An 18,327-nucleotide genomic window follows, 5' to 3' on the forward strand; every position below is an offset into this window, starting at 1 on the left:
CTAACCTGCGGTTACAGCTAAGGGCATGTGGGCGTGGCGAATGCCGAAAACAACGAGTATGAGAAATTTCAACGGAGCACCTGTGCCCGTACTTATGCACCTGCTTTACAATTTTCAATTAGGTGTGGGTATACAAAAGGTGCATAAAATTAGTTTTAAGTGCATATTAGAGTAAAATAACTACTTAAACATTGGGAGACCTCCCGGCTGGAAACTATCGAGTGTGGGAAATGAACGTAGTAATTGTACTATAAGGAAATATAGGTAAATATTTGATATACAACACTGTTATGCGTAAAAGTAGATATATATTCTACATATAAATAACAACTATGTATAAAGAGCTAACGAACAATAAGTAAATATAGGTAAGTATAAGATATAAGTAGTTAGAGAGTGTTTTACAACACTGTTATCTATAAAAGTTGATACATTATATCTATTACATATAAATATCAACTTTTTATGTCTTATACCAAAGAGTATAAATTGTTCTTATCAGCTTGAATATTAATATATATTATAGCATTTTTTACGTTGATACAAATGTAAACAAGGGCTGTGATAGAAACAAACGTTTTGCAACACTGTTTTTAATATCAGGCAATAATTTGATATACTTATTTATATATTAACATTATAACAATAATTTTTTATAGATTATAATTAATATAAAATAAAACTAACGTAAGAATTAAGGCTTTCTTCTATAACATATATTTCTAAACTGAACCAAAAGGTTCAGGTTGCTCTGCGGCAACGTAGCCTTCAAGAGTTGTCCGATAATTTATCTCTTATCTTCATCTGCTTTGCCATTAAATACTTGCGCGAAGGGCATATAAATCTCTTTATTATTCGATTTCAAATTTGCAAATTTCTACCTTTTTTTTTTTTTTTTTTTTTTTTTTTTGTTTGGAAGGCCATATCATTGTTTCCATAGCTGTTGTTGACGCTGCTGCCGCTGCCGCTGTTTTTGCATTTATTTTGCGGCTAAAACTTTAATTGAGTTTTAAACCATTTTGCTGGCTATTTGGGGCCAGCGCCGCAACGAGATTTGTTTATACTGCGTGTTTGTTTATGTGTGTGTGTGCAAGAGTGTGTGTTAAAAAACTGGCTTATTGTTTGAAGGGATCTGCTGTTGCTTCAACTACAGCTGGCGCTCTTGTTGGACCTTGTGGGCGTTGCACTTACACCATGCCCAGCGCTGCGCTGCGCTTGAGTGATGAGTTTTTTCGCCGAATTGACTTTTTTTGAGGTTCTTGTTGTTGTTGTTGGTTGGTTGGTGGTGTGAGTGCTGCCAAAGGTTTCGCTGGTTCCACTTTGGCTGCACTTTAGACATTTTAAATGTGTTTTGTTTTACGCCCAAATAGCACAAATTTGTTGTATTTAGTCTGTTTTCGTTGTTTGGTCTGTGCTGCAGCTGGTTGAGCTTCCATAAGCTGCTGTTGCTACTGCTACTGCTGCTGCTGCTGTGAGTCTGCAGCAGGTAACGCATACGCCCCATGCACCAAACAAATTACACCCATTTAAGTGATTTTCGCTAATGTTATTTGGGGCGTTGGTGCAAAAAGTTGCATACTAAGCACATCTTGTTGCCTTTGTTGGGTTCATTACTGCCGCCAACAGCACATATATGTGTGTCTGTGTGTCTGCTGAGAACTTTTGGTTTATTACGTGAGTTTCCGTGCAGTTTCAGTGATATACTAAATTGTGTACAGAAAGTTTCATCTCTATGGGCTGCGAAATAAACTTATTGTTAGTTAATGCAATCAGACAATTGAAACGACAGGCGCTTACAGCTACATTAAGGGTATTTCCAAGTCGGGCACGAGGTTTTCAATTTTAATTTTAGCTGAATTCATGAAAATAGTACTATAGTACAATAAATATTTATTTGTATATCATTTATTAATTTAAAAGGTCTTGCAACTTCCAGAGCAATTACTCAAAGAGTCGGCCTTTTACGTCTTTCACTCATTTACATATTTGCAGAACAAGAACAAATTTGGTGAGCTTCTGAGCTTGAGTTCATCATCAATATTTCAGTTTACACTCAATATGCAATACACATATGAGCATAGAGAAGGCGAAAGCCATCACGACGCGTTCCACATTATGCAGACTCAGCTGAGCGCGGCTTAATAGTAGCTGAGAGGATCCACAGCTCACACACACACATGAACATATGCACAGTTCCTTAGCAAATACTGATCTGAGTGCTTTTGAAATCGTTCGCGAGAGAATCCACATGTGCACTCACACAAGCACACATATTTGCCCAATCACCGCACGCCCTTTGAGTAGCGAATATAATGAGAGTGTGGGATCTATTCTAGGTGAGTACATATTGTTTTTCCTGCTGTTGTTTATTGAAGAAACATAAATTAAATGTACGTCTCAGGCATAATTATATGTATGTATCTATTTAGATTTAAAGATTTAAAAATATGGACGTGTGTGTATATTGTATGAGATGGCAAAAATAACAAGAGGTAAAAGTGTATGCGCATGCATTAAACAGATATGTAAATGTATGTATGTATTCTTGAGGAGTGTATAAAGAAAATGTTATTTCTGTAAACCTTATATGTAAATACACATGTGAGTGCACTCTGCGTTAAAATTTAGTTTTATTCAAAATCCACAACGGGCGCACAGAAAGCATAAAGCGTGGCTCAGTAGATTAGAGCTGCGTAGAAAGCAATTGCCTCAAAACTCAGTATTACTCAATTGTGATTTCACACACATACACGCCGTCTCTCATTATCGCTTCCTAACGGATCAATGAAGTAACTGTGTGCAGAGCAGCTTTCGTGGGATATTTGAAGAGTGTCTCTTGAGTTAATATTGTAGTGAAGCGAATTTCGACAGCTGCATTTAGCTCTGCGCGAAACGTCGATATAAGTTAAGGCTAAGGTAATTATGTTTAATTATACAGCAATTCCATGATTATAATTATATTAATATTTAAAATAACATAAAAGTCTAATTGAATAATAAAATGTTTGTATTTCCAATAATGTCAACAGCAGATTAACAGATTGTACGAACGAGAGTAACATAATAATAACAGAGTATATTTTAAAGAGAGTGTAAGTCGCTTGTGAATTGAGTGCAAATTGTAAATATGAGAGCCGCTTTGTGGTATATGAATACATATGTATACATACATTAATATCTGCATAAATATATACACACATACATCTGTTTGCACAAGTTTTCTTATCTGCTTTCGTTTTACATTCTCATTCTCATAAAATATTACATATCGTGCAGTAGAAAATAAATAAATGTCTAATTAAGTATTGTAAGCCAGGCAATTATCCTCATGTTAGTCAAATTACATGCATAAATTATATATAATGGTTAGAAGGCGTTTATGTAAAAAATACACATTTTATTAGATTTTATTAATTTTATGAATATTTTTTTATTTTTTTATTGATGGAACTTAAAATATTCATCGATATATGTATATTTGAGGCTATTTACTTCAAAGCTTTCAGGTATGAAATAAATTTAAAAATAATAATTTAAAAAATTACTATATACTTATATTTATTATTTATATTTTTTATTATTTTAAAATATAATATTATCGCCTAAAAGCATGTATGTATATATACAATGGAAATGCTCGCTGCAGCTATAGCCCCTGTTAAGCTCTGCACGATCATAAACAGGTAACAGGCCGCCATAATAAATATGGCCTTAAATCCTTTGCAACAAGCCCAGGCGAGTGGCCAATGTGAATTCTGAAAGCGCTGACCATATATCATCATAAAAATAAACCAGACATCGGAGCTAGAGGTAGGCGAAGCGGGGCAGACGCGTTCCAGCTATAAAGCATTAGTCAAAAAACATTAAACATGAAAAGGTGGGCAACAACTGTGCTTGGGTTTGGGTCCAGGTTCGTGCTGGTGTTGGTGTTGTTGTCGCTGCTCCCAGGACTACAATCAACATCATTAACGCGTGCTTTAAAAGCCATTTATTTAGACGCAGACATGAGAAGCCATGTTCATGGCAGTTGCTGTTCGAGTATGGGAAAACTATAAATTTAACGCTTTTAGCATAATTGCAGGAGGAGCATAAGCAGCAGCAGGAGAAGGAGTAGGAGGAACGACGGCAGCAGGAGGAGCAGCGTGTGCGTGCGGAACTTAGTGTGGATAGCCATCAACGCATAAGCGTTATGATAAGTGGCTAGGCAAAAGGATATCAGCGTCAACACGCACTAAGTTATTGCCCTATTGGTACATCCTATCGTCCTGCCCAGCCATCCATCCATCCAGGATGGAGCTATTAGCTGTAAGTGGAGCTATCCGGCTCTGGCATCATATTACTTGGCCATCTAATTGCCGGCCGCTTTTGACCTTCATCAAAGCCAGGCTGCAACTTAATATGCCACATGGATGCGCAACCCTTCTCCTTTGGCTGGGCAAACACTTGACAGTCCGGCCATAAGTTACATAAGGAGGAGAGCTGCCTATCGATTTCTGGCCAACTTAAGCAGAGTCTTTCCTAACCATATTTATCGCCTGTCTAATGGATACAAATTGGGTCAGCTGGCTCAGATTTTGTTCAAGTAGAGCTCTCAGAATTGTTATGCGTCTGCCTTTTTTATGGCACAATGCACAATGCACGAACGCAATGGGGCGTATGCGTAATTTATGCCTTTCGGCCACGTTTTAATTGCTGCAGCTATTCGTGTAAAGGCCATTTATAGCCCAGAAAGTCAAGTCAAACAAACAAAATTCCTTCAGGGCCAAAAACCAATTTTACCTGTCATCCAGGCATGCACTAGCAATGTTTTCTGCTAAAATTAACTCATTTACGTCAATGATTATTTACATTAAGGCACATCAAATTGAAATACATCTCGAACTTATTGCATTTACTTTAAGGACTTGTGGTGGATTTCAAGAGGATACTCAAGTGGAAGCTTTAAATAATCGCCAACTACTCGTTGCCAACTGTAAGTTAATTGTTTTTCATTTGTTTGCTGACTATGCTAAATTCAATTTAACTTTCCAGTTACTCTTATCAAAAAAGAAAACAATTGAAAAGTGTCAACTGCAGCAACAGCCACTACAGCAACAATGAGAGGGCAACACAAACACATGAAGTATAAAAGAAATCTGATGCAGTGACAGGGCACAAACGGAACTCTTGTCTCTCGGAATGTAATTGTAATTGAAAGTGAAAGTGAGCTAACAAATTGGATTAACTGAACGTGAGAGCTGCAAAAAGGACATTCACAAAGCACAGATCGGAGATCAACTCAGAGTCCTCAATTGAAATGGATGCCTTACTCATATCTTTCACTTTTAAAGCCAGCTAAATGCACAGCAACAACAACAACAACAACAACAACGACAACGACAACAATAGCAACAGCAGCATTGGCAGTATAGAATCTTTCGCTTACCTTGGCGGCTAAACAAAGCTAGTCATAAGGCTAACACGCACACGCACACATACACATACACATACACACAACGCACTGACAACGTCTGTGTCACTTTTCTGGCCAAGCTGTGCAGAGCTCTGGCTCAAAAGTCAACAGCTAACAGCACTAGCAATTAGTCGGAATAGCGAGCGACACGACTAGGCAATGCCCTATATATTGAATGACTCGTATTTTGAAGTATTTAATACTTGAAATATGGAGTGGCGATAGAGCTTGAATAAATATTTTATCAAATTGACTTTTTTTTTTATTTACTACATATATATATATTTTTTTAAATATATAAATTTTTTTATTTTAATAGTTATTATTCACTATTTCTTTTTTATTAAATATTTTTATATTTTTTATATTTACATTTACATTTACATTCAATTCATTTGTACTTATTGTTCTTTTTTTTATGTTTTAATTTAATTTATTTTATTTTTCATAAGTAATAATTGATTTATTTTCTAAATTTATGTTGTTTGTTTTACATTTTATTTTTCGTATTTCATATTTACTTTTTGTTTTTCATTATATTTTGTATTTTTTTATATTCATATATAAGATTTAAGTAATTATTTTGTATTTTTCATTTATATTTGTTCATATTATATTATTTTACATATTTTATATATTATTTTATAATTTGTTCATTATTATTAGTTTTCATAGTATGTTTTCATTTTTTGATTTCATTTTCTCCACTGAGCGAGCTGATACGAACATTCAAATACCAGGGTATTTAAGCTTACACACATGCACACATTTACACAATGGTATCATACCTACATGCGCACATGCATATGTGCATATGTATATTCGCTGTGCATTCGCTCAAGCACACACACACTCTCACTCTCAAACATTCATCCTCAGCACGCTCTTCTCATGCCTCTTCTTTGCGTTGCTTTCCATTGCTCCCAGCTCCATTCGCATTCGCATTCGTATTCGTCGCTTATGTTGACGTAGATTTAATTACATTGTTTGCGCCACTCGGGCGCTGCGTTTACGTTTACGTTTATGCCACTTGTTTGTTGCATGCGTCTATGTCGATGCTGCAGCAGCTGTAGAGTGTGGCTCAGCGTCTGCATCTGGTTGTGTCTGTCTTATGTGTGTATATAATATATTTATATACATATATGTATACACACATATGTATATGTATATGTGTGTATGGGGATGTGCAGCTAACTGGGTTAGAGTAGCTGACGCTTTTGTTTAACAACAACAAACAAGCAACGCGTCGAGCTAAAAATCTCACACGTCGCATCCTCGCTCATCGGCCACGCTGTCGTCTCTCACTTTTATGCACTTTGCAAATTGAATTTTCCACTCGCATACACGCAACCGAAAAGGATGTGCGAGACAAAGGTGCTGCCATAAATGCAGCCAAATGCCATTCGCGGTGCAACGGGCTTAGACAGCTTTCGCTTTTTGCCATTAAAGAGCCTGCCTGCTTTGTCGAGTATGATATCTCTTACAGGTGAATAAACAGTTATTTGATTGCGAGCACCTGAATATGAGTCAACTTCAATTTCAAACGGATATTAGTTTCGTCTGATTTTGAAAAAGTAAATAGCTAAAATCATTTGTTTAAATATTTTATAGTTTGATTTATTTATTTTTAGAAATGCCACATGAACATGGACGGCAAACCGGTCCCAAATATAAATATATAAACTATATGTTCTATCTCTCATTTAATGCTAGTTACTATTAATTTGCAATTTTGTTTATAAATAATTTAAGCCTTTGCCAATGTGCAATCATTGTATGAATGCAAGCTGTAATCGTTCCCAGTTGACCCACATATGCTTGATTATGCTTGATTATAGGATTTCAGGACCATAATATGTAATATAGTTCAAAATATATGATTGCTCTTTGATTTAATAGCCTCCAGTCACCTGCCGCTGCTCTCAATGTGGTTATATTTTGAGTTCAACATCCAGTGTATGTACATAAGCACAGGAAATTAACAGAAAGACCCGCAGTTGAACTAACAGCTATGTTAAAGCAGGTACTGCAGTCTAGCAGCTGAAGATGCTCTTGAGTTTCATAATTAAAATCACTCAACCAAAATTCTCTTCTCATTAGCAGCGAATTTACGTTCCACTCTGTTATTTAACATTTTGCATGCTGCTAATTCTCCTCGCCTGGTACTTCAGCCAGATTTGCACGTAGATCTCCTTCTTGGCCTTATCAGCATGCTCTGCTAATTTACAGCGAAAATATGTTCCACTCTGTTAGTTAACAGTGGGATCTTGATTTACATTTTTCTCCCTGTTAGTCATTTCTTTACGCCTGGTATTTCAGCCAGATTTTCGTCTAAATTGCAGCCGCGGCAGTCCTCCTTAGAAAGTATGCAACAAAATTTATATATTTTTTTATCTAAGAATAAAAAATTCAGTTGAAAATGTATTTCTTGACTTCCTTCTTATTTTTGATAAATATTTATATACCTTGCATATTCTTACTATATTCAAATTAGAATCTATATCATTCTGATTTCCGAAAAGTAAAAAAGTACAGCGATTAGAATTTTTTTTAAATGGAATCAATTTTATTGTATATAAATACATATATATTTTTTAAACGCTCATGATTTATAAGGCTTAGTCTAATATTTTCGGGAGATGTTTGATGTTTGATAGTTTGATAAACATTAGCTTCCGCTTGCAATCAGAATTGCGGATTTTTGTCTGTGGCCACAAAGCTCTGGCATCTTTATGTACAGATCCCTATGAAATATAAGAGATTAAAGGATATTAGCTTTGAAAATCTTATCATATATATTATATGACTTACCGCAGCTATGCTCCTAACTCATGTTTCTGAAATACTAAATATAGTGAGGCTTAATATTCGAAGGTTAATTAGGTTAAGGATTATCTATTTGGAAAAACACATAATAATATTTTGTAATGAGCATACATAAAATTTGACATATTTTAACATAAATGAATTTACAAACCAAATATAACCAATGCTACTTTAATTTCTCGTCTTTGTTCCAAGGCCAAGTTGTTTGCCCACTTTTCGCACAGACTGTACATGCACACACACACACACTTGTGCACATTTAGCATATGTAAATGCTGGCTTCTTATGTGTCGCCCAGTTAACCCAGTCGTTGGACCTTGTTGTCCCTTTGGCATGCGCTTTTCCAGCCACTAATTGCTTGGAAAATCTGCTCACTTCCACACGACAACCTTTCAATGGCAGACGCAACAATTTCCACTGAGCGTTGCCCGCAAAAAGTGCAAAATATTTAACAAACGAATGCCAGTTGGGCCAACATCTTTTGGCCCGATTTTAAATAAAGACGACGAGCTCTTATTGCCAGCTGTAGTGCTCATGTGTGTGGGTGTGTAATATTAATGTGTATGTGTGTGTTGGGTTTTTTGGTAATTTGTGCGGTTTGTGCCAACAATTATGTGCTCGGCTGCAGCGCTTTGTTTTCCAAATACCCTGTAAATGGAAACGGGAAATGTTTGTTAATGAAGGTAAATGATATATATATATATATATATATATATATATATTATATTTTATAGCAAACCTTTTTTAAATGCCGCTCTCGGCTTTAGACGACCCTTAGTCTAAAGTAAGATAAATATATATAAAATTGAAACATACTTTATTTCAACTGGTTTAATATATTTTTACCAACCTCTTATGCTCTGTGATAGTTCCTTGAAGAGCTATAAATGGAATTATAAAACAGTGTAAGAGAATAACTATTTTATAGCTAGACCTGGTGTTTTGTTTAAGCTATAGATGAATTCTTAATGATAATTGAAGTTATATAAAAACAATATTTATGAATAATATAAGTATTTAAATCAATTTATATTATATTTAAGTACCGTGTACCATATCTAACATTATAGAACCTTATCCATATCCTTGCGCAAACAAAAAACGGTAGATATGTGCAAGTCGTTCACTGTATTACCTTTTCTATTTTGTTGCTATTGTTGCCTGTCGTTTCTTCTGGCAAATTGCACAATTGCTTTCTGGTCGGCTGGTTGCTCGGTTTATATATATGTATATGTACATATACATATACATTCGCGCACGTGCTTCTCTTCAGATGACTCCCTCTGTGTGTGTCCTTGAGAGAGAGAGAGAGAGTGTGTGTGTGTATGGGTGTTTTAGGCTGCAGTTACATACACAAAGTTTCTAGTAGACATAAAACTTGAGTATTAGTTTCACACAAATTGTTGTCACTTTTATTTTTATTGTAAACTTTCTGCATACATTTACATATAAATTTATGTTACATAGATATGCCACAACTTATATATTCACATAATGAATATGCTTATGAAATCATGATAACTAGCTATATGTATGTGTATGTATGTACTTAGTTTATATATATATATATAGTTAGATGTATGTGTAAGCTAGACATACATTTGCATAACATATCTGAGCTTCTTTATGCTTTTTACGTACGCCTTAATTATAAATTCATATACATCGATTTTTCATCAACAGCAATTTTTTAGTTATTATTTTCTTTTATTTTCCATGTGTATAAATGCTGATTGGAATTAAGGTTCTACTTAATTAGCTTTAAATAGTTCATATATATATTTATGTAATTTTAATTCATTTCAACATTTCAACATTTTATCTGCCATAATTTAATATTTAATTATATTTACAACATTTTTAAAGCAAAGCACAATTTTTATTTTCTTTTTCAAATTCTTTAATTGAAACATGTATATATATATATATTTATATATTTATATATCTTTTTTTTTTCAATTTAATTATTTACAGCGCAACTTTACGACAGATTTCAGTGGAAGTAATGCTTAGTTTTTTTTTTTTTTTTTTTTTTTTTTAATTTAATATTTACAGCACAAATCAACTTGGAATGTAATGCATAAAGACAATGCAATAAAATCTGAATTAATCAAACAAATAATTTCAATAAATAAATTTTTAGTATATATATATATATATATATATATATATATAAATGTATATATATCACTAGCTAATATCTGTCATATTTTAACATATATTTTTTCTATATATATTTATTATTTATTTATTTATACTTTTATTTTTTTTTTTTTTTTTTTTTTTTTTTTTTTTTGTTTTGACGCTAAATTTACTATGTAAATTCGCTATCTGTGTGTATGTGTGTATTGTTTGTGTTTGCAAATACGCTCACCTAAATGCAAATTTGATTAACAGTGCTTTTTTTTTTAGTTCCACATATTTCGCTTTGAATTCATATTGTTTAATATAATTAATTTATGCTCATTTAATGGGGCAAAGCTTTTGTTGTGTTTTTGCATTTTACATGCTGAGCCGCCTCTTCGGGTCCCTCATTTAAGATTCGCTTTTTGTTTATTGACCCTATGCATATTTCATCCATTTATTTGTGTAGAAACATTTCCATTGCGCGCATATTTTGCACTGATTTCGAATATAATTGCAAACAAACATTTTCGCTTTTAATTTTGTAAATATTTCAACAGCAATTGGCTTTTGGCAGTTCGCAGCGCATTCATATGAAAATACATACATACATACATATATCATTAGTTTTATTGAATTTTGCTTTGAATTATTTTGCACTCGCATGGCAAACGCAAATTATAATTGTAAAGTTGAATGGCTGAATAATTATGATGTCCCCATGTTGGAGCACACCATTTGACAAAACTATGTCAAGTTCTGTATTAAATTAGGGTTTACAAATTGAATTGTGGTGAATGAATAAATCTATTATTTTTTTTTTTAATGTTTTTATTCTGTATAATTTTGAAACTAGAAAGTTGTATAAAATATAATTTAAAAAAAATAAATAAAATGTAAACATCCAAAATATATTTATAAAAACAATTTTTTAAAATATATATATATATATATATATTTTTTTTTTAATTTATTCTCATACAAAGAAAAGCATTTTTAGTGCTTTTTATGCTTTTTAATATAAAACACAAATATTAAATAAAAAGCAAAAGTTATTTAGCTCAATATGTATTGACTTACTTTGCTTATAGTCCCCAATTTAAATTTTAGCACATAATTCCATCGCACAATCATAAATAAGCATCAATACCAACATAAGCAATATTGTAACCAAAAAAGAGAAAATATCATAGCATAGAGCACCTCTCAAATAATAAAAGCATTTTACGTACAAAAAAATGCCACAAAAAAAATGATAAATTTAAATAAACAAAAGGAATCGATCCCTAATACAACTGCAAACCCAAAAATAATAAACCCAGGGAAATGAAAATATTCTGATAGAAACACATTCCACATAATACCCTCAATTATGCACCTCAGAATGGGGGACATTTCAAAAGATGGGGAAGTTACTTATGTAAATATCAATATATTCTATATAAATGCATCAGAAACTGTTAAGCATTTTTATTTATTTATTTTATTTTTTTTTCAATAATCAAATAATAACATTAGCATATCTCTAGAATATATTAAATATATACAAACAATAGTCAATATTTTAATATTTTATCATTAGGGTCGATAAAAAAAAGTCTCTTTATTTAAAAAAGTCTGAATAACAATTAACTCAATATTCAATATTTTCAACATTTCAATAATACATATATAGCTCAAAGTCCACCTCATAAAACCTCAAATTCGAGCTTAGCCAAGCATCTTCAGAACCTCACCCTAAACTCAAGCTTGCCGACAAAAACATCCGGCCATTTTTTAAACAATGCAAAACTTGTCAAAATATACCAAAGAATCAGAGCCCCATAAACAAAAGATCACATTACACCGTTTTTGTGGGAACCCAGCATTCAGCATATCTCCAAGTGACCCATGGGTGCGATCAGGCCATTCAAGCCAGTATAAACAAATCAAGCTAAAAATGATAAACACTCTTAAATCTCAATCTCTTCAATGTGGGGTTCCCTTTTATTTTCCCTTTTAATAAAATGATAAGAATATAAGGAATTAATATTTTTATAAATACAATAAAGCCAACTCTTTCATTAAGTCTGAGGTTTGCTTAGGTTTTATTGGCAATTTCTTATCTACTTTGATTTGTGAAAGACGTTTAAATGCAAGTTGAATGGGAATGAATGGCAGTCATTTCAGCATTGATTGACATTTCAATGAATTACTGTAAATGCTTAATTAATTGCATTAGAAAATCCGTTTAGACATTGAGAAAGGAAATAGACAACTGCTGCTTCAACTGCTGCTGATTGGCAATTAAAAAATCAATGTATGTAAGAGCCACGCCAATTGCTGTTGCCATTTAGCATGAGAAACATTTTACGATTATTGCTATACAGTTCATATATATATCTATATATGTTTATATGAGTATGCCATTTGAGTTTCTTGTGCTGCTTACATATTTTGCACAACATTTATGCTGTTTTTTATACTTTTTACTTACTTGTCTAAGTTTGATTCTATTTTGCACGCTCTTGGCGTGCTGTTTGTTCTGCTGCTTCTTCTACTTCTACAGCTTCTTCTTTCTCCACTTCTTCATCATCTCCGTCATGTTGTTGTGCCCTAAATGAGTTTTTTGCAATTATTTGATTTCATCTTGAATGCCAGGGCTGGCAAAGCAAACTAAATGTGTTTGGCTGGGTTGCTACTGCCGCGACTCCTGCTCTTGCTCCTGCTCCTGCTCCTGCCCCTGCTGCTGCTGCCGCTGCTGCTGCTGCTGCTGCTGTTGTTGTATAAATTTGCGGCAACAATGCGGCAACCTTATTACCAACAGCCGAAAATGTTAGCATTAAATGTTGCCTATGCGCCGCACTAATAGAAAATGCGATCCGGCTGCCGATAAAATGCAGCAACAGCAACAATGGAGACAACAACAACAGCAACAGCAACAACAACTTGGGCATAACATCCGTGGCAACAACAACGCCCGCTGCCAATATTACTATGCAAATGAGCGTTGGCCAATCGCATTGCGTCACACGCGGCGTATGAGCTATGTGAAATATGCGCGACTCTCGCTGCCACGCCCATCGATTGCTATTGCTAGTCTGGTTGTTGTTGCTGTTGGTGTTGATGGTGTTACTGTGGATGGTCCTGTGGCTGCTGCTGCTGCTGCTGCTGCTGCTGCCGCTGCTTCTGTTTATGTTTGACTGCACGCCGACAGCAGTCTCCAGTGGCTGAGTGTGGGCTTGGCTTTTCATATTACTCATACGCCATCGACTTGTCGACGCTGGCAGCGACGCCAGCAGCGCCGCTGGCAAATAACTCGATAAACGTTTGAAAATCCCAAATGATTGCGTTTTAATGCCGCGCATTATTTTACCAAGTAGATTATGCTGTGCCAGTGAGCCTGCAGAATTGTGAAATGCTCCGGGCGGATTACGCACGGGCGTTTGATTGTTATCGCCAGTGTTGCCACCATGGCTGCCTGCGAATAAGAACAAGAAAACAGCGTTAGAGAGACTCACAGCGAGGGAGAGAGGCAGGGGAAGTGAACAGGAGGCGGGCGCTTCATGAGTGCTTGAGCTCTTGTAGTAATCAGTTTTTGGTTAGTCGGGTTTATATTTTCATTTATTTTGCGCGTTACCAAAGCCAAAATGGCATTGGATAAATGGTTTCAGCCAGGCGAGGCGGGACGGGGGCCAGCCAGATGAGGGAACGTTGAAGAATATTGCTATGGGTGGTGCGTTGATGGTGGAATGCATTTAATAGTAGTTACCCAGGCCCAGGCCCATCCTAGCTGGCAGGCAATATGGGCATTGCTTGTTAATTTATTGATTTTGCACTCTGCGGCTTGGGCCAATAGCTGTTTGTCTGGCCAACAGCTAAATTGGCACGATTGGCTCGTAACCCTCAAAATTAGCATTGGGATTTCATTAATCGAATGCAGACCAAGCAAATTATAATCAAAGCGAGCAACTTAAGCACATGTAATCAAAATTATGGAATTTGCAGACTACAAAAAATTTATAGGGACGTGGAGAGAGTTTTCCTATCAGAATTTTTCCATTTAGAGTTTGTATTTAATGCTAAAAATTATAAAAAAATATATATGAAGTTAATATATCTATATCTTAGCAAATTGTGTTTATAATAATTCTGTAGATAATTTTGTAAACATTAAACATTAAATTTAATATATATTTTATGCATTTTAAAATATATATATTTCAATATTGTATATAAAAACTAAATATCATATATATATATCTATTTTATTTTATTTATTTTTTTTTTGCCTCCCTTAAACATTTTTGTGTTAATTACAAAATTCTAAATCTGAGCAAGCCAAACATACTGAAAAATTTATACTCAAAATATTTGAAAATATTACACAAACAATCCAAACCTTTTCTATAGACATTAACTGGTCAACTGCTAAAGGACTGACCCCACGCAGCCCCTATTGCCCCCTGTCTCTCTCACTGGCGCAGTCGCCCCTTTCTCTCTGGTCAACAGCTCTATTTACGGAGCTCACTTAAGCCAGCGCTACCCGAATGGCTTCCATTCCGGCTTGCTGCTTGTTGACATCTTTTGCTTGCCACGCGGACTCCTCTCAACATTTTTATACGTATTTCGCTGGCCACCCACTTTTCACTCTCGCTGTCTCTCCGTCTGTCTGTCTCTGTCGCCCTGTCCATCTGACTGTTATTTCTCCCCTCGTCTTTTTACAACGTCATTGTGTGTCTTTATAGCGTCAATGCATTCGACGAGCGTTTCGACAGCGATTACTCGACAATATTTTACCGTTCTGGCTGCTTCTGTGCGTCTTTATGTGGCGAGCAGTCAATGTACCCAAAGCTGGGACAACGTGTGTCCCCTGTCTCCACGCTTGATTGAGTGCTATTCCCCACAACCTGCACTCCCCTGCCCTAAGCCCTCCTCTCCCTCTCTCACATTCCTTCTTGCCGTTGCTGTTGTAGCTGCCTTTGGTTTTTATGCACGTCATTGAACGCACTTTGTTGACCGCATGTCAATGTTTGATGTATTGCAGGCACAGTGGTCTGAGTCTGAGTGTTGAAAAGTACAAAATTATTGAAGCCAAGAGTTCTCTAATGCAATTATATCTGAAGCATTTTTAATTAATAAATAATCAAAATTATTTGTAATCATATTATCTATTTATATTATAACTGTTTCTTTGGAATTTGATTTTTCAGCACAATATTTTGCTAGAAATTAAAAAAATGTTTTCCGCTGATATTGGATTAAATTTCAAATATTTTTGCAATTCATTTTCATATCAAAATATATATAATATAAAACGAAAACATTATAAAAATTAATTTATTTAGAATTTGTTTTATTATTATATGTATTTTTTTAAATTGAATAATTGTCATTAATAAATTTCTTCATTTCTTATATATTTTTAATAATTTTTTGCATATTTTGTTATTTCAATTTTCCCTACTTATTTTGCAAAGTATATGCCATCGCCTGCATACCACTGTGCCCAGCCACTCAGATACATATATTTGGAAAGTTCATAGTGTTGGCTGGCCGAAAGTACATACATATGAGGGCTATTAAATATATTTTATCAGCTTTTAATCTTTTGGCATTTGGCTTTTCATCAGCTGGCGTCATAAATAACAACAAAGTGGTATTTAAGCGCGCAATGCGTTGATTTTCCTGCTGGCTTTTTGTGGTCCTTTTGGCTGTTTGTTGTTGTTGTTGTTACATTTGCTGTTCTGCTCTTACTTATATGGCCATTTAGGACAGTTGTTGTTGTTGTTGCTGTTGTTGATTTTGACTATAGTCAAAGTCATAAATATAAAGTGATAGGTTCGACAAAGCGCAAATACTTCAAATAAGGCAAACTTCAAGCAATTTCAAGAGCATCGAGAGAAGCGAAAAGACAAACACACAAAGCAACAACACACACACACATGCCCATTTATCCACACTCTCACCCACACACACACCCACACAGACACACACGAAATTCGTACGCCTAACTCAGCCTTGAGCTGTTTGTTTAAGGCTCGAAGCAAAATTGAGTCGGAAATTCGCATTGGCCTTTGATTGATATCAAAGACATAAATTCATGCGTGAGTGTGTGTGTGAGAAAGTGTGTGCATATGGGTGCCCGTATTCACGCTTGATTGAGAGCACATTGAAAAGGTGTCAGAGCCGACATTCAGACAATTTTGATGGCATATTTCATTCGATGCCAATTCAGGGCAATAAATATTCCCCATTTTCTTTTTTTTTTTTCGTTCATGCCACGCATCTTTGTTCTGATTTTTCAACTTTAGCTCATAGGTCCCATATATGTATTTATTTATATATTTATGTATGTGCCTTTTGTTTTATTTATAAGCGGCGGCGATGGCAAAACAAAAGGCTGAAAGCTCTACGTCAAAGCTGTCAATCGCAAATCAATCAAAAAGCCATTTTGTGGCACTGTTTGTTTGCTTTTTTCTTTCTTTTTATGGGAGCTTAAATAAAATATTTATTTTTATGAATTTATATTTATTTTCTCGACTCGAGGTCTGATTTAAATCAATATTTAAAGACTTTTGCGGGAAGTTCTGTTGCTTTGTAATAAAGGTCTTTCAATTTTAATGTGTGTTAGTCCAGTAGCAAGTAATTGAGCCAAATATGATATTATTTTATTTACCTTTCATACTATACTGTTGCTTACAGCGTGTTCAAGAAAGAATATAGAAACCTAGCAAATTTTTTATTTATTTTATTATTATTTCTATTATTTAATTATTTTTGAGTAAGAAATAATTTTGATAAAACTTGAGATTTTTAAGAAATTAATAATCAAGTTTAATATTGCTGTACTTACGCACATAATATAATATACGTATGTGTATATGTACATATTATAATAATCACTCTATGCACCTATTTCTTTCAACAACTCCGATCGAAGCAAAAGCTCGTTGACAACTGAGTAGCTGAAGTGAGAGTACTCAAATAAGTAACAATAAGAACTCAATTAAAACGGTATTTGCTGCCGACCATCTACGCATAACATTCTGTTTGTGTGTGCTAGGCTGTGGATCCTGTCAGCAATTATAAGAGATGCGCTCCAGTCAGTCACTGCTAAACGACTCAGCCCTAATAGACTCGATCGTGCAAGTCTGCAGTCGCAATCCACACTGTTAAAAGACTCCCTGAGTTACTATCCCTCAATTGTAATTTGTGGCCTCTCATCATGTCGGTGTGTGTGAGGTTGTGGATCCTCTCAGCAACTATAAGAGAAGCACTCAATACGTCTTCTAGGCGCTTGTTGCTAAGTCTGTTTGCTCGCCTATGCCGTTTACATACATACATATATCACTCAAGCTGAATTTGTAGGTGTGCGTGAGAGAAGCACTCTTGCAAATTCTATTAACAACGCTCTTTGTTTATCTTTCCACTGAGATTAATTGACTCTTCTCTTATAATCAAAACTCAGCCGCTTCTCTTGGCGGAATGAGTAAAGCTTATGCTACGCGCGTTAGTTTACTTTTAATTCCACAGCTGTATTATGAACTTGCAGAAACCAATGCAGCGTACAGAAATATATACATATGTACATGCATATACAAACATATTTAAGCTAACGTAATGCATTTATATTATTAATTACAATATATATGCTTCTAAGGAAATTCAAATAAATATCTATGTGTGGGATGGACGACTGGGTCGACACACCTTCCTGTCTACATTATATGCAATAAATAATTTTAATTCTGAATATAAGAAGAATACGATTTTCTTGCTACATCATATTTGTTTTCATTGAGCTTAATGGGATTATTGTTCGTATCGGGTTTCTTTTGAAAACAAACTGAAGTGTTTTTATCGACTGTTCATTCGAAGCGAATTGCTTATTTTTGCTCCTGTTATTCTTTCCATTTTACTTCTTGCTCTTGCTCCATTCTTTT

General features: G+C 34.6%; 1 protein-coding gene and 2 long non-coding RNA genes across 7 annotated transcripts in view; 1 reads left to right on the forward strand and 2 right to left on the reverse strand.

Moving 5' to 3' along the window:
• The first annotated feature begins 3,587 nt into the window (after window positions 1-3,587).
• On the forward strand, window positions 3,588-5,705 carry LOC116803899. Of its 2 annotated transcripts, XR_004363912.2 has the most exons (3): window positions 3,588-4,305; window positions 4,902-4,972; window positions 5,032-5,705. It is a non-coding gene; the product is annotated as an uncharacterized LOC116803899 (long non-coding RNA). The 2 variants fall into 2 exon arrangements; XR_006357235.1 differs by having other exon boundaries at window positions 3,588-4,972.
• A 1,338-nt stretch (window positions 5,706-7,043) lies between these two features.
• On the reverse strand, window positions 7,044-8,660 carry LOC122757263. 2 transcript variants are annotated; one of them, XR_006357231.1, is made up of 3 exons: window positions 8,264-8,660; window positions 7,918-8,196; window positions 7,044-7,808 (listed from the first exon to the last, which is right to left on the reverse strand). It is a non-coding gene; the product is annotated as an uncharacterized LOC122757263 (long non-coding RNA). The 2 variants fall into 2 exon arrangements; XR_006357230.1 differs by having other exon boundaries at window positions 7,044-7,846.
• Window positions 8,661-12,442: 3,782 nt separating this feature from the next.
• LOC6577001 (lachesin) overlaps window positions 12,443-18,327 on the reverse strand; it is a 69,704-nt gene continuing 63,819 nt past the window's right edge. For all 3 annotated transcript variants that reach the window (XM_044008687.1, XM_032729037.2, XM_032729038.2), the window contains one exon: window positions 12,443-13,862. In XM_044008687.1, the coding sequence (XP_043864622.1) occupies window positions 13,027-13,862 (836 nt within the window). In that variant the 3' untranslated portion in view covers window positions 12,443-13,026. The remainder of the gene's footprint in view (window positions 13,863-18,327) is intronic.

This window comes from Drosophila mojavensis, unplaced genomic scaffold (assembly GCF_018153725.1).
Source record: "Drosophila mojavensis isolate 15081-1352.22 unplaced genomic scaffold, ASM1815372v1 contig_36, whole genome shotgun sequence".
In the NCBI taxonomy this organism is placed as follows: Eukaryota; Metazoa; Arthropoda; class Insecta; order Diptera; family Drosophilidae; genus Drosophila; species Drosophila mojavensis.